The 23,238-nt window shown below is 38.1% G+C and overlaps 1 protein-coding gene across 9 annotated transcripts in view; it reads left to right on the top strand.

The window, feature by feature from the left end:
• Positions 1-23,238, top strand: part of MEF2A (myocyte enhancer factor 2A) — a 530,557-nt gene that overhangs the window by 300,678 nt on the left and 206,641 nt on the right. For all 9 annotated transcript variants that reach the window (XM_053717613.1, XM_053717606.1, XM_053717612.1 and 6 more), the window contains exon 3: positions 13,541-13,744. In XM_053717613.1, coding sequence (XP_053573588.1) covers positions 13,541-13,744 — 204 coding nt within the window. The remainder of the gene's footprint in view (positions 1-13,540; positions 13,745-23,238) is intronic.

The following is a 23,238-nucleotide window of genomic DNA, read 5'->3' as shown; positions in this document are numbered from 1 at the left end:
TAATCTTCAGGCACCTCTATACGCCTTTTGTTTCTCTTTCTCTTTCCTTATTCCTTCGGCTGAATGACTGGGGAGTATGGGAAGTGGGCGGGATACTTAAGCTTTGCTCCTCCTGGTGGCCAGGAGTTGAATTTCCCAACAGTAATTGAATGGAATTGTGGACTCTCCATGCCAGGAAAGAAAATAATTTATGAGGTAAGCATAAATTTTGTTATTTCAAATCACACAGAACATTACCAGTTTCTGAGGTTTGCTTTTCTTAACAAGCATTACCATTTCGTTGGTCTTCCATTCGATCTGGCTACAGCTCCAAGGATATTTACCAAGATTGTAGTTGTCCTTTTGTCTGTAATCTGAGCTCAGGGTATTACAGTGTTTCCTTACCTGGATGATATATTGTTGCTAGCTCCGTCTTTTCTTTTAGCAGAATTTCACTCCAATCAACTATTGTTGTTTCTTCAAAGACATGGTTCGAGGATCAATTTGCTGTGCAGTTTGATTTCTCAGACAAAGGTTACTTTCCTAGGTTTCAAATAGACTCATTGTCCATGAGAATTTCTCTAACAAAGCAGAGACTGATGAAATTGGTATTAGCTTGTCTGAACCTTCAGTCTTTTTCATTCCCTTCAGTGGCTCTGTGTATGGATATACAATCTCATGATTGCAGCTTCAGATGCAATTCCATTTGCTCAATTTTACACAAGGCCTTTTCAGGTTTGTATGCTGCGTCAATGGTGCAGGGATTATACTCTGCTATCTCAAAAGATATTCTTAGATTCCAGTACAAGTCAGTCTCTCTAACTTGGTAGCTGAATCCTCAGTTTATTATTCAGGGGGCTTTTTTTGCTGGTCCTACCTGGTCTGTGATCCCCACAGAAACAAGTCTTTCAGGTTGGGAAGCTGTCTTGGGTTCTGAGAGCACAGGGGGTTTGGGATCCTCTGAGGTGAGGTTATCTAGCAATATTCTACAACTCTGTTAAATTTTCAGGGCTCTTGAAGCTTGACCTTTTTTAAAGGGGAGTCTTATCTCCGTTTTCAGACAGACGATGTCACAGCAGTAGCTTATGTCAACCAGCAAGGGGGAACGCACAGTTCCCTGGCTATGATGGAGGTATCTCAAATTATCTCTTGGGCAGAAGTAAATTCTCGTCTAATCTCTGCGATTCACATCCCAGGAGTAAACAATTGGGTGGCAAACTTTCTCAGTCATCAGTCTCTACATCCAGGGAAGTGGTCTCTTTATCAGGATGTGATCAATCTGATTGTTATCCTGATTGCCCCATCGTGGCCTTGCAGGATTTGTTATGCGGATCTGGTTCAAATGTCCAGTTGCCTTCCTTGGAATTTTCCTCTGCGGTCAGACCTTCTGTTTTAAGGTCCTTTCTTACATCCGGATCTAAAGTCTCTAAACTTGATGGCATGGAAATTGAACGCTTAGTTTGGAGACATAGAGGTTTCTCAGATTCTGTGATCGAAACCCTGATTCAGGCTCGTTAGCCTGTTTCTAGGAAGATTTATCACAAGGTTTGGAAAATTTTCATTTCTTAGGATTCATTGTTTTTTTCAGGATGATTTAGATAAGGGATTATCTGCCAGTTCCCTAAAAAGGGCAGATTTTTGCTCTTTCAGTTTTATTCCACAGCAAGATTGCTAGACTTCCTGATGTTGATTGTTTTGTTTAGGTTTTGGTCCAAATTAAATCTGTTATCAAGCCTATTTGGAATCTTAACCTACGCCTAGATTTAGAGTTCTGCGTTAGCCATCAAAACCAGCGTTAGGGGGTCCTAACGCTGGTTTTGGCCGCCCGCTGGTATTTACAGTCAGTCAGGAAAGGGCCTAACGCTCACTTTGCAGCCACGACTTTTCCATACCGCAGATCCCCCTACGCCATTTGCGTATCCTATCTTTTCAATGGGATCTTTCTAACGCCGGTATTTAGAGTCTTGGCTGAAGTGAGCGTTAGAAATCTAACGACAAAACTCCAGCCGCAGAGAAAAGCCAGGAGTTAAGAGCTTTCTGGGCTAACGCCGGTTCATAAAGCTCTTAACTACTGTGCTATAAAGTACACTAACACCCATAAACTACCTATGTACCCCTAAACCGAGGCCCCCCACATCGCCGCCACTCTATTAAATTTTTTTAACCCCTAATCTGCCAACCGCACACCGCCGCCACCTACATTATCCCTATGTACCCCTAATCTGCTGCCCCTAACACCGCCGACCCCTATATTATTTTTATTAACCCCTAATCTGCCGCCCCCAACGTCGCTGCCACCACCTACCTACAATTATTAACCCCTAATCTGCCGACCGGACCTCACCGCTACTATAATAAATGTATTAACCCCTAATCCGCCTCACTCCCACCTCGATAACCCTATAATAAATAGTATTAACCCCTAATCAGCCCTCCCTAACATCACCGACACCTAACTTCAAGTATTAACCCCCAATCTGCCGACCGGACCTCACCGCTACTCTAATAAATTTATTAACCCCTAAAGCTAAGTCTAACCCTAACACTAACACCCCCCTAAGTTAAATATAATTTTTATCTAACGAAATAAATGAACTCTTATTAAATAAATTATTCCTATTTAAATCTAAATACTTACCTGTAAAATAAACCCTAATACAGCTACAATATAAATTATAATTATATTGTAGCTATTTTAGGATTAATATTTATTTTACAGGTAACTTTGTATTTATTTTAACCAGGTACAATAGCTATTAAATAGTTAATAACTATTTAATAGCTACCTAGTTAAAATAATTACAAAATTACCTGTAAAATAAATCCTAACCTAAGTTACAATTAAACCTAACACTACACTATCAATAAATTAATTACATACAAATACCTACAAATAAATACAATTAAATAAACTAACTAAAGTACAAAAAATAAAAAAAGAACTAAGTTACAAAAATAAAAAAATAATTTACAAACATTATAAAAAGATTACAACAATTTTAAGCTAATTACACCTACTCTAAGCCCCCTAATAAAATAACTAAGCCCCCCAAAATAAAAAAAATGCCCTACACTATTCTAAAATAAAAATAGAAAAGCTCTTTTACCTTACCAGCTCTTAAAAGGGCCTTTTGCGGGGCATGCCCCAAAGAATTCTGCTCTTTTGCCTGTAAAAAAAAACATACAATACCCCCCCAACATTACAACCGACCACCCACATACCCCTAATCTAACCCAAACCCCCCTTAAATAAACCTAACACTAAGCCCCTGAAGATCTTCCTACCTTGTCTTCACCACGCCGGGTATCACCGATCCGTCCAGAGGAGGCTCCGAAGTCTTCATCCAAGCCCAAGCGGGGGCTGAAGAGGTCCATCATCCGGCTGAAGTCTTGATCCAAGCGCGGGCTGAAGAGATCCATCATCCGGCTGAAGTCTTGATCCAAGCGCGGGCTGAAGAGATCCATCATCCGGCTGAAGTCTTCTATCAAGCGGCATCATCAATCTTCTTTCTTCCGGATCCATCTTCATCCCGCCGACGCGGAACATACATCCTGGCCGACGACTTCCCGACGAATGACGGTTCCTTTAAGGGACGTCATCCAAGATGGCGTCCCTCGAATTCCGATTGGCTGATAGGATTCTATCAGCCAATCGGAATTAAGGTAGGAAAATTCTGATTGGCTGACTGAATCAGCCAATCAGATTCAAGTTCAATCCGATTGGCTGATCCAATCAGCCAATCAGATTGAGCTTGCATTCTATTGGCTGATCGGAACAGCCAATAGAATGCGAGCTCAATCTGATTGGCTGATTGGATCAGCCAATCGGATTGAACTTGAATCTGATTGGCTGATTCCATCAGCCAATCAGAATTTTCCTACCTTAATTCCGATTGGCTGATAGAATCCTATCAGCCAATCGGAATTCGAGGGACGCCATCTTGGATGACGTCCCTTAAAGGAACCGTCATTCGTCGGGAGTTCGTCGTGGAGGAAGGATGTTCCGCGTTGGCGGGATGAAGATGGAGCCGGAAGAAAGAAGATTGAAGATGTCGCTTGATAGAAGACTTCAGCCGGATGATGGATCTCTTCAGCGCCCGCTTGAATCAAGACTTCAGCCGGATGATGGACCTCTTCAGCCCGATGATGGACCTCTTCAGCCCCCGCTTGGGCTTGGATGAAGACTTCGGAGCCTCTTCTGAACGGATCGGTGATACCCGGCGTGGTGAAGACAAGGTAGGAAGATCTTCAGGGGCTTAGTGTTAGGTTTATTTAAGGGGGGTTTGGGTTAGATTAGGGGTATATGGGTGGTTGGTTGTAATGTTGGGCGGGGTGGTATTGTATGTTTTTTTTTTTACAGGCAAAAGAGCAGAATTCTTTGGGGCATGCCCCGCAAAAGGCCCTTTTAAGGGCTGGTAAGGTAAAAGAGCTTTTCTATTATTATTTTAGAATAGGGTAGGGCATTTTTTTTATTTTGGGGGGCTTTGTTATTTTATTAGGGGGCTTAGAGTAGGTGTAATTAGCTTAAAATTGTTGTAATCTTTTTATAATGTTTGTAAATTATTTTTTTATTTTTGTAACTTAGTTCTTTTTTTATTTTTTGTACTTTAGTTAGTTTATTTAATTGTATTTATTTGTAGGTATTTGTATGTAATTAATTTATTGATATTGATAGTGTAGTGTTAGGTTTAATTGTAACTTAGGATTTATTTTACAGGTAATTTTGTAATTATTTTAACTAGGTAGCTATTAAATAGTTATTAGCTATTTAATAGCTATTGTACCTGGTTAAAATAAATACAAAGTTACCTGTAAAATAAATCCTAACCTAAGTTACAATTAAACCTAACACTACACTATCAATAAATTAATTACATACAAGTACCTACAAATAAATACAATTAAATAAACTAACTAAAGTACAAAAAATAAAAAAAGATCTAAGTTACAAAAATAAAAAAATAATAAATCCTAACCTAAGTTACAATTAAACCTAACACTACACTATCAATAAATTAATTACATACAAGTACCTACAAATAAATACAATTAAATAAACTAACTAAAGTACAAAAAATAAAAAAAGAACTAAGTTACAAAAATAAAAAAATAATTTACAAACATTATAAAAAGATTAATGTTTGTAAATTATTTTTTTATTTTTTGTACTTTTAGTTAGTTTATTTAATTGTATTTATTTGTAGGTATTTGTATGTAATTAATTTATTGATAGTGTAGTGTTAGGTTTAATTGTAGATAATTGTAGGTATTTCTTCTGTTATGTGTGATCAGTCCACGGGTCATCATTACTTCTGGGATATAACTCCTCCCCAACAGGAAATGCAAGAGGATTCACCCAGCAGAGCTGCATATAGCTCCTCCCCTCTACGTCAGTCCCAGTCATTCTCTTGCACCCAACGACTAGATAGGATGTGTGAGAGGACTATGGTGATTATACTTAGTTTTTATGACTTCAATCAAAAGTTTGTTATTTTACAATAGCACCGGAGCGTGTTATTACTTCTCTGGCAGAGTTTGAGGAAGAATCTGCCAGAGTTTTTTTTTTTACTATGATTTTAACCGGAGTAGTTAAGATCATATTGCTGTTCTCGGCCATCTGAGGGAGGTAAAGGCTTCAGATCAGGGGACAGCGGGCAGATGAATCTGCATTGAGGTATGTAGCAGTTTTTATTTTCTGAATGGAATTGATGAGAAAATCCTGCCATACCGTTAAAATGACATGTATGTATACACTTCAGTATTCTGGGGATGGTATTTCACCGGAACTACTCTGCTAAAGGTCACTAATACTTTTAATAACTATTTATCATGTTAAACGTTTTTGCTGGAATGTAGAATCGTTTACATTGCTGAGGTACTGTGTGAATAGATATTTGGGCATTATTTTCCACTTGGCAGTTTTTTGCTTGTAATTGTGACAGTTTCGTTTCTCTTCACTGCTGTGTGGGAGAGGGAGGGGCCGTTTTTGGCGCTCTTTACTACGCATCAAGAAATTCCAGTCAGTCATTTTTATTTTTCCTGCATGATCCGGTTCATCTCTGACAGATCTCAGGGGTCTTCAAACTTCTTTGAAGGGAGGTAACTTCTCTCAGCAGAGCTGTGAGAATTCTTATAGTGACTGTGCATAAAAACGTTGCTTTGTACTTTTTATGTCAAATTTAATTATTGTTATTTTACTAATGGGAACAAACCTTTGCTAAGAGCTGTGTTGTTTTAAAGTTTGATGCTATAACTGCTTTTCAGTTCATTATTTTAACTGTTATTTAATCGTTTAGTACCTCTTTGAGGCACAGTATTTTTTTGCTAAAAAAGATTATAACCAAGTTGTAAGTTTTTTGCTAGTGTGTTAAACATGTCTGACTCAGAGGAAGATATCTGTGTCATTTGTTCCAATGCCAAGGTGGAGCCCAATAGAAATTTATGTACTAACTGTATTGATGCTACTTTAAATAAAAGTCAATCTGTACAATGTGAACAAATTTCACCAAACAGCGAGGGGAGAGTTATGCCGACTAACTCGCCTCACGCGGCAGTACCTGCATCTCCCGCCCGGGAGGTGCGTGATATTATGGCGCCTAGTACATCTGGGCGGCCATTACAGATAACATTACAAGATATGGCTACTGTTATGACTGAAGTTTTGTCTAAATTACCAGAACTAAGAGGCAAGCGTGATCACTCTGGGGTGAGAACAGAGTGCGCTGACAATGCTAGGGCCATGTCTGATACTGCGTCACAGCTCGCAGAGCATGAGGACGGAGAGCTTCATTCTGTGGGTGACGGTTCTGATCCAAACAAATTGGACTCAGATATTTCAAATTTTAAATTTAAATTGGAGAACCTCCGTGTATTACTAGGGGAGGTCTTAGCAGCTCTTAACGATTGTAACACCGTTGCAATACCAGAGAAACTGTGTAGGTTGGATAAATACTTTGCGGTACCGGCGAGTACTGACGTTTTTCCTATACCTAAAAGACTAACTGAAATTGTTACTAAGGAGTGGGATAGACCCGGTGTGCCGTTCTCACCCCCTCCAATATTTAGAAAGATGTTCCCAATAGACGCCACCACTAGGGACTTATGGCAGACGGTCCCCAAGGTGGAGGGAGCAGTTTCTACTTTAGCTAAGCGTACCACTATCCCGGTGGAGGATAGCTGTGCTTTTTCAGATCCAATGGATAAAAAGTTAGAGGGTTACCTTAAGAAAATGTTTGTTCAACAAGGTTTTATATTACAACCCCTTGCATGTATCGCGCCGATTACGGCTGCGGCAGCATTTTGGATTGAGTCGCTGGAAGAGAACCTTAGTTCATCTACGCTAGACGACATTACGGACAGGCTTAGAGTCCTTAAACTAGCTAATTCTTTCATTTCGGAGGCCGTAGTACATTTAACTAAACTTACGGCTAAGAACTCAGGATTCGCCATACAGGCACGTAGGGCGCTGTGGCTAAAATCCTGGTCAGCTGATGTGACTTCTAAGTCCAAATTACTTAATATACCTTTCAAGGGGCAGTCTTTATTTGGGCCCGGTTTGAAAGAAATTATCGCTGACATTACAGGTGGTAAGGGCCACGCCCTACCTCAAGACAAAGCCAAAGCTAAGGCTAGACAGTCTAATTTTCGTCCCTTTCGGAATTTCAAAACAGGAGCAGCATCAACCTCCACTGCACCAAAACAGGAAGGAGCTGTTGCTCGTTACAGGCAAGGCTGGAAGCCTAACCAGTCCTGGAACAAGAGCAAGCAGGCCAGGAAACCTGCTGCTGCCCCAAAGACAGCATGAACCGAGAGCCCCCGATCCGGGACCGGATCTAGTGGGGGGCAGACTCTCTCTCTTTGCCCAGGCCTGGGCAAGAGATGTTCAGGATCCCTGGGCTCTAGAGATCATATCTCAGGGATACCTTCTCGACTTCAAATTATCTCCCCCAAGAGGGAGATTTCATCTGTCAAGGTTGTCAACAAACCAGATAAAGAAAGAAGCGTTTCTACGCTGCGTACAAGATCTGTTATTAATGGGAGTGATCCATCCGGTTCCGCGGTCGGAACAAGGACAAGGGTTCTACTCAAACCTGTTTGTGGTTCCCAAAAAAGAGGGAACTTTCAGGCCAATCTTAGATTTAAAGATTCTAAACAAATTCCTAAGAGTTCCATCGTTCAAAATGGAAACTATTCGGACAATCTTACCCATGATCCAAGAGGGTCAGTACATGACCACAGTGGATTTAAAGGATGCTTACCTTCACATACCGATCCACAAAGATCATCACCGGTACCTAAGGTTTGCCTTCTTAGACAGGCACTACCAGTTTGTAGCTCTTCCATTCGGACTGGCTACGGCTCCAAGAATCTTCACAAAGGTTCTGGGTGCCCTTCTAGCGGTACTAAGACCGCGAGGGATTTCGGTAGCTCCGTACCTAGACGACATTCTAATACAAGCTTCAAGCTTTCAAACTGCCAAGTCTCATACAGAGTTAGTTCTGGCATTTCTAAGGTCGCATGGATGGAAAGTGAACGAAAAGAAGAGTTCTCTTTTTCCTCTCACAAGAGTTCCATTCTTGGGGACTCTTATAGATTCTGTAGAAATGAAGATTTACCTGACAGAAGACAGGTTAACAAAGCTTCAAAATGCATGCCGCGTCCTTCATTCCATTCAACACCCGTCAGTAGCTCAATGCATGGAGGTGATCGGCTTAATGGTAGCGGCAATGGACATAGTACCTTTTGCACGCCTACACCTCAGACCGCTGCAATTATGCATGCTAAGTCAGTGGAATGGGGATTACTCAGATTTGTCCCCTACTCTGAATCTGAATCAAGAGACCAGAAATTCTCTTCTATGGTGGCTTCATCGGCCACACCTGTCCAGGGGGATGCCATTCAGCAGGCCAGACTGGACAATTGTAACAACAGACGCCAGCCTACTAGGTTGGGGCGCTGTCTGGAATTCTCTGAAGGCTCAGGGACTATGGAATCAGGAGGAGAGTCTCCTTCCAATAAACATTCTGGAATTGAGAGCAGTTCTCAATGCCCTTCTGGCTTGGCCCCAGTTAACAACTCGGGGGTTCATCAGGTTTCAGTCGGACAACATCACGACTGTAGCTTACATCAACCATCAGGGAGGGACAAGAAGCTCCCTAGCAATGATGGAAGTATCAAAGATAATTCGCTGGGCAGAGTCTCACTCTTGCCACCTGTCAGCAATCCACATCCCGGGAGTGGAGAACTGGGAGGCGGATTTCTTGAGTCGCCAGACTTTTCATCCGGGGGAGTGGGAACTTCATCCGGAGGTCTTTGCCCAAATACTTCGACGTTGGGGCAAACCAGAGATAGATCTCATGGCGTCTCGCCAGAACGCCAAACTTCCTCGCTACGGGTCCAGATCCAGGGATCCGGGAGCAGTTCTGATAGATGCTTTGACAGCACCTTGGAACTTCAGGATGGCTTATGTGTTTCCACCCTTCCCGCTGCTTCCTCGATTGATTGCCAAAATCAAACAGGAGAGAGCATCAGTAATTCTAATAGCACCTGCATGGCCACGCAGGACTTGGTATGCAGATCTGGTGGACATGTCATCCTGTCCGCCTTGGTCTCTACCTCTAAGACAGGACCTTCTGATACAGGGTCCATTCAAACATCAAAATCTAACTTCTCTGAAGCTGACTGCTTGGAAATTGAACGCTTGATTTTATCAAAACGTGGTTTTTCTGAGTCGGTTATTGATACCCTGATTCAGGCTAGGAAGCCTGTTACCAGAAGGATTTACCATAAAATATGGCGGAAATACCTATACTGGTGCGAATCCAAAGGTTACTCCTGGAGTAAGGTTAGGATCGCTAGGATATTGTCTTTTCTACAAGAAGGTTTAGAAAAGGGTTTATCAGCTAGTTCATTAAAGGGACAGATTTCAGCTCTGTCCATCTTGTTACACAGACGTCTGTCAGAAAATCCAGACGTCCAGTCCTTTTGTCAGGCTTTAGCTAGGATCAAGCCTGTATTTAAAGCTGTTGCTCCACCATGGAGTTTAAACTTAGTTCTTAACGTTTTACAGGGTGTTCCGTTTGAACCCCTTCATTCCATTGATATAAAAATGTTATCTTGGAAAGTTCTGTTTTTAATGGCTATTTCCTCGGCTCGAAGAGTCTCTGAGTTATCAGCCTTACATTGTGATTCCCCTTATCTGATTTTTCACTCAGACAAGGTAGTTCTGCGTACTAAACCTGGGTTCTTACCTAAGGTAGTCACTAACAGGAACATCAATCAAGAGATTGTTGTACCATCCTTGTGTCCAAATCCTTCTTCAAAGAAGGAACGTCTTCTACACAATCTGGATGTAGTTCGTGCCCTCAAGTTCTACTTGCAGGCAACTAAAGATTTTCGCCAAACTTCTTCCTTGTTTGTCGTTTACTCTGGACAGAGGAGAGGTCAAAAAGCTTCTGCTACCTCTCTCTCTTTTTGGCTTCGTAGCATAATACGTTTAGCCTATGAGACTGCTGGACAGCAGCCTCCTGAAAGAATTACAGCTCACTCCACTAGAGCTGTGGCTTCCACTTGGGCCTTTAAGAATGAGGCCTCTGTTGAACAGATTTGCAAGGCTGCAACTTGGTCTTCGCTTCATACTTTTTCCAAATTTTACAAATTTGACACTTTTGCTTCTTCGGAGGCTATTTTTGGGAGAAAGGTTCTTCAGGCAGTGGTTCCTTCTGTATAATGAGCCTGCCTATCCCTCCCGTCATCCGTGTACTTTTGCTTTGGTATTGGTATCCCAGAAGTAATGATGACCCGTGGACTGATCACACATAACAGAATAAAAAATAATTTATGCTTACCTGATAATTTCCTTTCTTCTGTTGTGTGATCAGTCCACGGCCCGCCCTGTTTTAAGGCAGGTAAATATCTTTTAAATTATACTCCAGTCACCACTTCACCCTTGGTTACTCCTTTCTCGTTGATTCTTGGTCGAATGACTGGGACTGACGTAGAGGGGAGGAGCTATATGCAGCTCTGCTGGGTGAATCCTCTTGCATTTCCTGTTGGGGAGGAGTTATATCCCAGAAGTAATGATGACCCGTGGACTGATCACACAACAGAAGAAAGGAATTTATCAGGTAAGCATAAATTATGTTTTTATTTAATTTATTGATAGTGTAGTGTTAGCTTTAATTGTAACTTAGGTTAGGATTTATTTTACAGGTAATTTTGTAATTATTTTAACTAGGTAGCTATTAAATAGTTATTAACTATTTAATAGGTATTGTACCTGGTTAAAATAAATACAAAGTTGCCTGTAAAATAAATATTAATCCTAAAATAGCTACAATATAATTATTATTTATATTGTAGCTATATTAGGGTTTATTTTACAGGTAAGTATTTAGATTTAAATAGGAATAATTTATTTAGTTAGATAAAAATTATATTTAACTTAGGGGGTTGTTAGTGTTAGGGTTAGACTTAGCTTTAGGGGTTAATAAATTTATTAGAGTAGCGGTGAGGTCCGGTCGGCAGATTAGGGGTTAATACTTGAAGTTAGGTGTTGGTGATGTTAGGGAGGGCAGATTAGGGGTTAATACTATTTATTATAGGGTTATTGAGGCGGGAGTGAGGCGGATTAGGGGTTAATAACTTTATTATGGTAGCGGTGAGGTCCGGTCGGCAGATTAGGGGTTAATAAATATAATATAGGGGTCGGCGGTGTTAGGGGCAGCAGATTAGGGGTACATAGGGATAACGTAGACATAGGAAGTGTTTCCCCATAGGAAACAATGGGGCTGCGTTAGGAGCTGAACGCTGCTTTTTTGCAGGTGTTAGTTTTTTTTTCAGCTCAAACGGCCCCATTGTTTCCTATGAGGGAATCGTGCACGAGCACGTTTTTGAAGCTGGCCGCGTCCGTAAGCACCGCTGGTATTTAGAGTTGAAGTGGCGGTAAATTATGCTCTACGCTCCCTTTTTGGAGCCTAACACAGCCCTTCTGTGAACTCTAAAAACCAGCGGTATTTAAAAGGTGCAGGGGGAAAAAACACGCGTAGCTAACGCACCCCTTTGGCCGCAGAACTCTAAATCTAGCGGCTAGTGTTTAAGGGACAGTACACTGTAAAATTGTTTTTATATTAATGTATTTTCAATGACTTCTTATACCAGCTGCAGAGTATAAAATGTATGAGAAATTGCATTTTCAGGTTTATTTGTGTATATGAAGTAGCTGGTTTTGTGCTTTTATACCTCAGCCTATTACAATTGGTTGAACTTTAGGTAATATCAGATCTCATTATGTTATCACTTTGTGTACACACACTTGCTTCCTTATCTTATATTTATCTTATATTTATATTATGTTATTACTTAAAGGGACATGAAACCCAATTTTATTTTCATGATTTAGAAAGAGCATTCAATTTTAAACTTACTAATTTACTTCTATTATCTATTTTGCGTCATTCTCTTGATATTCTTTGCTGAAAAGCATATCCAGATAGGCTCAGTAGCTGCTGATTGGTGGCTGCACATAGATGTCTCATTTGATTGGCTCACCTATGTACATTGCTATTTCTTCAACAAAGGATAACTAAAGAATGAAACACATGAGATAATAGAAGTAAATTGAAATGTTCTTTAAAATTGTATTCTCTATCTGAATCATGAAAGAAATTTTTTGGGTTTGGTGTCACTTTAACTACCCTGCACCCCACTGGGAGTGTCATTTCTTTTGTTGGCTGTGTTTACTTAGGTTATTCAATAGCTGAGACTCCAGCATCAAAATGTTCAGTATAGGTTGGGATACCACAAGCTAAATCGGCTGTTTCAAAGGCCAAAATAGTGGTAAAGGCGCTACCTGTAAACAATTTAATACACTCTCTATAAATTAGAAATTAAACTACATTCGTGGTGTGTGTGTTTGTAATAAATATAACTTTGTTCTGTATGTGAAGAACATTGGAATGTGAAATAATTACAGTAAATACAGTGAAACACATATATAAATACTTACTTATTTAATAATATAAATATATATATATACACACATATATAATAGTCCTTTGCAGTCAATTACATGGTCATATACCTTTTTAACCCGTGCAAGTGCAACCGTATATTTTAATGTATTTATGTTGTGTTCGGTGCGCTTTTTTTTTTTTTTTTTTAATTCACTAACCCTTTATGCATGGTCCGATTCGTGTTAATTAGATTGCGCTCAAGCAAACACGTACATTTGAAAATTAACAAGCCCACAATATTCTTATATCGCATGCACACAATTATTAGCACACCACTTGTAATCTCGCCCTTAATGTTTAAAAAAATAACAAAAAGGCAACGTAAATCTAAAACACTGAAAGTGTTAATGCAATATGTATATATTGTTGTACTATACTGAGCTTTTCTCTTTCGTGAGAGACGCAGCAACATTTGCCTTTCTAGAAACATGGGAGGCATCTTGCAGTGTTGGATTATCATTTTACTTCTCACCTGAGCAGAAAAATAGGGGTGTAGGATTTAAAAGGACCATATAATAATCACATACATTAAATTTGTGTCTCTGCAGGTCACGTTCACCAAAAGGAAGTTTGGGTTAATGAAAAAGGCCTATGAGCTGAGTGTGCTCTGTGACTGTGAAATTGCACTGATTATTTTCAATGGTTCTAACAAACTGTTCCAATACGCAAGCACGGACATGGACAAAGTTCTTCTCAAATACACAGAATACAACGAACCTCATGAGAGCCGAACCAACTCTGATATTGTAGAGGTAACAGTGCTACCAGCCATTTTTTACTTTTTTAAGCAATGTACATCTGTGCACCTCCTAATAGTTTATATTATGTGATCTTACTTACTTTGATCTTTACAGACTGCATTTGAGTTTTCCGAAGGAGGATCCTAATAGAAACCGATCCTAATAGAAACCTAATGGGACATTATGTTTTTGTATCTGTTATATGGAACCAACATATTCTTAACAATAACAATTCGAAATATCTTGTTTCTAAATATACCTGTTTTTTGCAGATTTTTGTCATGAAAAATCTCTCCCTTTTCACAATCACATAGTCTGCTGTGTCAATAAAACTCAGCATATTTAATAAAATTAACTGCAAATAAACAGTTATGACAGTTCATACACTAGTGTCCATAATCTGACATATAAGGTCACATACATTAGCAATGCATGTATAAGGCAAAGTGCATGGGCAAGGCTTACTCAGAGAACAAGTATGATTGACTGCGCACACATGGTGGCAGGCTCTTTGAAATGACTGTATTTCAATGGTAAAGATCTGCAATATTGAGATAAACTAGTAAAACAACAAAGTTTGAGTTTGTGGCCTAATTTCCATTGCTGTTGTAAGCTGGTGGTAACAATTATCTCAATTAAAGTTTATGTAACCACCACTTGGCACAGCTAACAAAAACAATGGAAAGTAGGTCTATATAGCTGATAAAAATCTACTCTTTAACACATCTTCCAGTGTGTCTATCTCTTTTACCCATTGAGCACAGTCACTAAATATATCCCAAACATGATCTTTCAATTTGAAGCAAAATCTCTGCTGAGAATAATTTGCAATCTAGTTTGTTCAACACTGTAATATGGTGAAAGTGTAGCTTGCACTCTACCTTACTAAAAACATAATGTGTCTTACTAAAGGTTTAGCAAAAATGGTTTGGCCATGTGAGATTTCAGTTTTAAAGCGTTTATGCACAACTAGTGCATAAGTAGCAGACCCATTTAGAGTAGTGGTGGTGAACTAATGGCCTGAAAACGGCATACTACCTCATGTGCTTTGGAGCAAACTTTGATGTCCTTTTTTGCATCCAGAGCACATGTCCGTTATTTTATGCCATTCATTAGAGGGTTTTTAATGAAAAAGTTGATTTAACGTAAGATTTTAGAACTTTTACGTAATGATGTATATACTTTTGGGGGACTTAAATGGACTCTCAAGTCAAAATTAAACTTTCATGATTCAGACAGAGCATGCGATTTTAAACAACTTTGCAATTTACTTCCATTAGCAAAATATGCACAGTCTTTTTATATTTACACTATTTGAGTCATAGAATATACGTATATGCATTTGTGATTGGCTGATGGTTGTCACATGATACAGGAGTAGTGGAAATAGACATAACTTTGAAATTTGTCTACTACTCACTTGAAGTTTCAGATTAAGTGCTATTTTATTGTCTTCTTTATCATACATTTGTTAATTATGCATATATATATATATATATATATATATATATATATATATATATATATATATATATATTCACACACACACATTAACTCCTACTGAACATATTATGTGTGTGTGTTTGTGTGTATGTATGTATATGTGTATATGTATATCTATATATATATATATATATATATATATATATATATATATATATATATATATATATATATATATATATATACATATACATATACACACACACACACACACACACATTAACTCCTACTGAAAATATTATATATGTGTGTGTATGTATGAAAAATGAAACCTTCCCCAAAAACACCATGAGAAAGGCTTTTTCAATAAAATGAAAAACACAACAAAGATCTCTCTGATAGTTAGCTATAACTCAACTATAGAGGAAATACACAAAATTATTAAGTTAGTTATACTCAGCTGCTCCCAGTTGCAGGTTATACTCAGCTGCTCCCAGTTGCAGGTTAAAAAAAAATAAAAAAATGAAGAAATGAACAGCAGCCAATCAGCATCAGCAGTGGTCATGAACTCTTACTGTGATCTCATGAGATTTGACTTAACTCTCATGAGATTTCATAGTAATCTTCCTTTACCTGATTGGTGAAATAATATGAGAGTTCACGAGGCTCATTCCCTAAGCTGTCCTAGGACAGACATACTAAAATGCTGCTTAGAAATCCTTTACAATGGGATGTGGCTACTGAGGAACTTTTGAGGTAAAATATCTTTTTTTTTTTTTACATAGAGATTTTCAGGAGATATTTTCTAGTCAGCTTTTTACATCTATGCTGCATCACTTTCAAGTGTTTAAACATTTGGGTATTATGGCCCTTTAAATACCTACTGCATTTTAGAGAACCCCATAGTTAAATAAATATTTCCTTATCCAAAGAACATGAGATAAAGGTTGGTCCGCAGCATACTGACCCCAGAACAGAAGCTTATTACACAGAATGGCACTGTGCAATGCAACTAATCCCACTGCAAACTGGCACAATAATAAAACATACAACATTAAGGAATTATATTCATGCACCTCTGCAAATGTGGTGTACATGATACAGTATATAGCGTGTGACCAAGTTTGCTACATTGGAGAAACTGGCCTTATAGGAATAGTCTAGTCAAAATTAAACTTTCATGATTCAGATAGAGCATACAATTTTAAGGAACTTCCAAATTTACTCCTATTATCAATTTTTCTTGGTTCTCTTTTTACCTTTATTTGAAAAGGCAAGAATGTAAGCTTAGGAGCCTGCCCAGTTTTGTTTCAGAACCTGGTTAACGCTTGATGATTGGTGGCTACAATTATTTTTCAAAAAAAGATACCAAGAGAACGAAGAACAATTGATAATACGAGTAAATTAGAAAGTTGCTTTAAAATTGAATGCTCTATCTGAATCATGAAAGTTTAATTTTGACTAGACTATCCCTTTAAGCTTATTTTAGGATGAACCAGCACAGACGCTCAATCAAAAACTAAGAGGAAGATAAATACTGTATGCCAGTCAGGCATCATTTCACCCAGACTGATCACTCCATCCAAAACCTCAAGATTAAAGTACTTAAAGGGAATTTTAAGGAATCTCAGGAACGGAAAACATTTGAGACGAAAATGATAACACATTTCAACACCATAAAGAAGAGACTTAATGTAGATTCTCATTTTCTGACACACTACCAAAACTTTATATGAACACATACATCTTAAAGTCGAATCAAAACTAAACTTTCATGATTCATATAGAGCGCATGATTTTAAACAACTTTCCAATTTGCATCCATTATCTAATTATGCACACTTTCTGAGATACTAACTCCTACTGAAAATGTGCAAGATTCACTGGCTATATCTATAGGCATTTTGTGATTGACTGATGCATTAGGATGGAAAATGTAACGAACATTGATATTTGTCAAATTTTGCTAATAGCATTAGCATTGTCTCTTTATTATGCATTTATTGATTATACTATTCTAGTGATCCTTTAATGTCTACTGTATTTCTAACATATTTTTTTCACTCCTCCTACTATACTTTTATTTGAACTAATTTATATATTCCCTAATTATGCAGATGTATTTGATATTTTATACTTCTCTGCTGTTCAATGTGTTTGTTTCTCCTATGTTTTATTTGTTCTGGCCTTTGGTTTTCTCTCAAACACTCTGCACCTTTCATTCTCAGGCCGATTCTGCTATTGATGACACACCACTCACCCCCTCCCCTTCTCTAAGAACATTTTGTTTAAAGTGTTAAACTGTCATATTGATGAGTATTGCTTCATACCTAAGGAAGAGAGGAAAACTCTCAAAAGCTTGTCTTTTAAAGTGAAGGTCAATTTTGATGAATTGGTGCCCGGTTTTTAATAATCCTATTAAAAACAAGGGCACTTTAATTAATCAAAATTGACATTTTACTTTTTTTCTTCAAAAACTTACCTTATAATCCTAGCAGCCGCTCCAGCAATTCCCACGGCCGTTGAAAGCCTCTGCAGACGTCAGAAATGACGAATCCGGCTTCCTCCAATCACGGCTTACCCCCCCGGGAGAATGTTGGCCTAATGCAACGCCGTGATTGGAGGAAGCCGGATTCTTTATTTTAGACCCGCGAAGACGGCTTGCGACGAGCGGAGGAAACCGGGCACTAATTCAGCAAAATTGACCTTCACTTTAAATATCATGTTAGTCAAAAAAAAAGTCGTATATACAAAAAATTTTATTGTTTGTTGTTGCCATTTTTAATGTAAAATATAATCTCTCTTCTCAAATGCTGCATGGCATGTTTTCTGAACTGAAACAGTAACAAGTTATAACGGCCAGAATAATTTTCTACCAAAAATGAGCCTCTAAAATCCTGAATGTATACAATGAACATTTGATGTCTGTGTTCAAATTAGACCTGGGCAGAGACTTCCGCGTGCGGCTTCTTTTGGATTCCTACGTTTGTAAAGTGTTTTCACAGATGTTTCCAAGCTTCTGTAGAAATGTATTTGATTATATGGAGTCCAATAAAAAATATGATTTCAGTAGCCAAGTAAAACATAATACAGAGGTTTGGTATCTGGCACTGCTTGTTTAATCATAGACTGGGCATCAATATCAATAAAGCTGTTGAGATGAATTTTATAAAGCTTCTTTTTCAGAAGCTTAATCCATTTTGCACATGTGTTTCATAAGTAGGAGCATTATACAGTTGGCAGGTTTATATGATAATTAAAGAGGTTTTTTTAATGAGTTTTTGGCAAAGGATCATGTGTCAAAAGAACTGAGATTAGTACTTTTCATTATATCATCATCTTGTGGACAATTTGCATTGTGTTCTTTCGCCTCTGCATTTTGTCTGTTAGTTTTTCAAAGATACTTTGTGTAAATAGGTTAACTATTTAAACTGAAATGTTTTTTAGTATATTTTAAATATTTTTTGCAATGCAAATTCATTGTGAGAGCCTCTAGATATAATTTCTCATATTCATGTTATTAGCCTTCATTGTCATTTAGGTAGAAACAACTACAAATATTTGGGACTCCTTTTCCTATGTACAGTATATAATCTCATCTTCATGATGGCTTTAGGTTTGTTGGTACCTTTTAGCAGTAATGTGGCAATTGCATGTAGCATGGACTGTAGATCAATCAAATGGTTTGTCAGAATCATTAATATTTAATAATTTCATCTTGCTGGAATGGTCAGGGTACCCAAGGCGACATATAAAAGGGACAGTCAAGTCCAAAAAAAACTTTCATGATTTAAAAAGGGCATGCAATTTTAAACAACTTTCCAATTTACTTTTGTCACCAATTTTGCTTTACTCTCTTGGTTTTCTTAGTTGAAAGCTAATTCTAGGAGGTTCATATGCTAATTTCTTAGACCTTGAAGACTGCCTCTAATCGGAATGCATTTTGACCACTAGACGGCATTAGTTCATGTGTTTCATATAGATAACATTGAGCTCATGCACATGAAGTTACCCTGGAGTAAGCACTGATTGGCTAAAAATCAAGTCTGTCAAAATAACTGAAATAAGGGGGCAGTTTGCAGAAGCTTAGATACAAGGTAATCACAGAGGTAAAAAGTGTATTTATATAACTGTGTTGGTCTGCAAAACTGGGGAATGGGTAATAAAGGGAATTACTTTTTTTTTTTTTTAAAACAACAAAAATTCTAGTGTTGACTGTCCCTTTAAGTTTCCACCTCTAAACCAATAGCCGTGCTAGCAAAGAGAACAGTGTCATATAACTAGCATGGCTATTGGTTTAGAGGTGGAAACATCACCTCAGTGAGAATAGAATGCTGTGCCATGGGTGGCCGGAGCCGATGATTTTAGCAAGGAGGCCGTGGCACAGAAAGGGTAAGTTTCGCACCGTTTTTTTACAAAGTCATGACTGAAAGTCCTGTTTATTTTTAGTGATGTTTTTTTAAACGCTCAGGTTTACCATCACTTTAAATCCGTTTGTATAGCTGTTACATCATCCTTTTTAAACTTTTAATCAATACATAGGTTGTCTTTGAAGTTGTCAACTTGCAGTACAATGTTGCTTTTGGTTTTGTCATTGTGGTTTAAAGTTTTGATGCATTTATATTGTATTAACAAAGATCCTTCTGCATCATCTTTTGGTTTACAGGTAGACAGTTTAAGTGCTGCTACTTTTTCCTAGTTATGGTTAAATGACTTTTGCGTTCACCGACAGTAACTTGTCTTACACCTTTCTGGTTTACATGTCATGGAAACAAAATCAATGAATGCAGCTATAAACTTTGCTGTCACACATTCTGGGACCCCCTGGCCCTCTTTCCTGGTTTGTTAGTCATCATCTTAAGCAGGGTTACAGCTAATCTCTTCTCTTAAAGTCTTTGTGATCTTAAAGAGTATTTAGACAGCAAGGAAAAAGCACAGACTCTGAACATAGTCTATTCCTAGGAACAACAGTTATCTGTAGTCTGGAGATCTGCAATGAGCATAATCTACATTGTTTAGATGGATATAAAATTAGTCTGTTTCATTGTTGTAACTGCTCATTTAGCTAAAAAGTATGTTGTTTGCTTTTTATGTTTACTTTGATTTAACTTTGTTTTCTTAATTAAGGAGCACTGTTTAATACTCCTGTAAAGGAACATGAAACCCAAAAATTGTCTTTCTTTCATGTAATTGGCAAGAGTCCATGAGCTAGTGACATATGGGATATTCAATCCTACCAGGAGGGGCAATGTTTCCCAAACCTCAAAATGCCTATAAATACACCCCTCACCACACCCACAATTCAGTTTTACAAACTTTGCCTCCTATGGAGGTGGTGAAATATTTATTATAGAGTTTGGAAGACTTACATTTCATGGTGTTCTTCTCATAAATTCTCCTGGCATGCTTTTAGAATTCCTAGAATTTTACAGTTTCTTCAGGATGGTTTGGATAAGGGTTTGTCTGCAAGTTCCTTGAAAGGACAAATCTCTGCTCTTTCTGTTTTATTTCACAGAAAGATTGCTATACTTCATGATTTACACTGTTTTGTACAGGCTTTAATTCGTATTAAGCTTGTCCTTAAGTCAATTTCTCCTCCTTGGAGTCTTAATTTGGTTCTGAAGGCTTTACAGGCTCCTCCATTTGAACCTATGCATTCTTTGGACATTAAACTACTTTCTTGGAAAGTGTTGTTTCTTTTGGCCATCTCTTCTGCTAGAAGAGTTTCTGAGTTATCTGCTCTTTCTTGTGAGTCTCCTTTTCTGATTTTTCATCAGGATAAGGTCAGTTTTGCGGACTTCTTTTCAATTTTTACTTAAAGTTGTTAATTCTAACAACATTAGTAGAGAAATTGTTGTTCCTTCCTTATGTCCTAATCCTAAGAATTCTTTGGAGAGATCCTTAGATTCTTTGGATGTGGTAAGAGCTTTGAAATATTATGTGGAAGCTACTAAAAATTTCAGGAAGACTTCCAGTCTATTTGTTTTATTTTCTGGTCCTAGGAAAGGTCAGAAGGCTTCTGCTATTTCCTTGGCTTCTTGTTTGAAACTTTTGATTCATCAAGCTTATTTGGAGTCGGGTCAGGCCCCTCCTCAGAGAATTACAGCTCATTCTACTAGATCAGTCTCCACTTCATGGGCTTTTAAGAATGAAGCTTCAGTTGATCAGATTTGCAAAGCGGCGACTTGGTCCTCTTTGCATACATTTACTAAATTCTACCGTTTTGATGTATTTGCTTCTTCAGAAGCAGTTTTTGGTAGAAAAGTTCTTCAGGCAGCTGTTTCAGTTTGATTCTTCTGCTTTTGATTTAAGTTTTTTCTTTCAAAATGAAAATAAACTTATTTTTTTGGGTTGTGGATTAATTTTTTTCAGCGGAATATGGCTGTTTTTATTTTTATTCCCTCCCTCTCTAGTGACTCTTGAGTGGAAGATCCACATCTTGGGTATTGATATCCCATATGTCACTAGCTCATGGACTCTTGCCAATTACATGAAAGAAAACATAATTTATGTAAGAACTTACCTGATAAATTCATTTATTTCATATTGGCAAGAGTCCATGAGGCCCACCCTTTTTATGGTGGTTATGATTTTTTTTGTATAAAGCACAATTATTTCCAAATTTCCTTTGTTGATGCTTTCTACTCCTTTCTTTATCACCACACTGCTTGGCTATTCGTTAAACTGAATTGTGGGTGTGGTGAGGGGTGTATTTATAGGCATTTTGAGGTTTAGGAAACTTTGCCCCTCCTGGTAGGATTGTATATCACATATGTCACTAGCTCATGGACTCTTGCCAATATGAAAGAAATGAATTTATCAGGTAAGTTCTTACATAAATTATGTTTCTCCAACATAGGTGTGTCCGGTCCACGGCGTCATCCTTACTTGTGGATATTCTCTTCCCCAACAGGAAATGGCAAAGAGCCCAGCAAAGCTGGTCACATGATCCCTCCTAGGCTCCGCCTACCCCAGTCATTCTCTTTGCCGTTGTACAGGCAACATCTCCACGGAGATGGCTTAGAGTTTTTTAGTGTTTAACTGTAGTTTTTATTATTCAATCAAGAGTTTGTTATTTTAAAATAGTGCTGGTATGTACTATTTACTCTGAAACAGAAAAGAGATGAAGATTTCTGTTTGTATGAGGAAAATGATTTTAGCAACCGTTACTAAAATCCATGGCTGTTCCACACAGGACTGTTGAGAGGAATTAACTTCAGTTGGGGGAACAGTGAGCAGTCTTTTGCTGCTTGAGGTATGACACATTCTAACAAGACGATGTAATGCTGGAAGCTGTCATTTTCCCTATGGGATCCGGTAAGCCATTTTTATTCAGACAGTAAATAAGGGCTTCACAAGGGCTTATTAAGACTGTAGACATTTTCTGGGCTAAATCGATTCATATATTACACATATTTAGCCTTGAGGAATCATTTAATCTGGGTATTTTTGTTAAATAATATCGGCAGGCACTGTTTTAGACACCTTATTCTCTAGGGGCTTTCCCTAATCATAGGCAGAGCCTCATTTTCGCGCCGGTATTGCGCACTTGTTTTTGAGAAGCATGACATGCAGTCGCATGTGTGAGGAGCTCTGATACATAGAAAAGACTTTCTGAAGGCTTCATTTGGTATCGTATTCCCCTTTGGGCTTGGTTGGGTCTCAGCAAAGCAGATACCAGGGACTGTAAAGGGGTTAAAGTTAAAAACGTCTCTGGTTCCGTTATTTTAAGGGTTAAAGCTTCCAAATTTGGTGTGCAATACTTTTAAGGCTTTAAGACACTGTGGTGAAATTTTGGTGAATTTTGAACAATTCCTTCATACTTTTTCGCAATTGCAGTAATAAAGTGTGTTCAGTTTAAAATTTAAAGTGACAGTAACGGTTTTATTTTAAAACTTTTTTGTACTTTGTTATCAAGTTTATGCCTGTTTAACATGTCTGAACTACCAGATAGACTGTGTTCTGAATGTGGGGAAGCCAAGGTTCCTTTTCATTTAAATAAATGTGATTTATGTGACACTGAAAATGATGCCCAAGATGATTCCTCAAGTGAGGGGAGTAAG

This window comes from Bombina bombina, chromosome 6, assembly GCF_027579735.1.
Source record: "Bombina bombina isolate aBomBom1 chromosome 6, aBomBom1.pri, whole genome shotgun sequence".
NCBI classification, from domain to species: Eukaryota; Metazoa; Chordata; class Amphibia; order Anura; family Bombinatoridae; genus Bombina; species Bombina bombina.
This window is presented reverse-complemented; position numbering and strand designations above follow the sequence as displayed.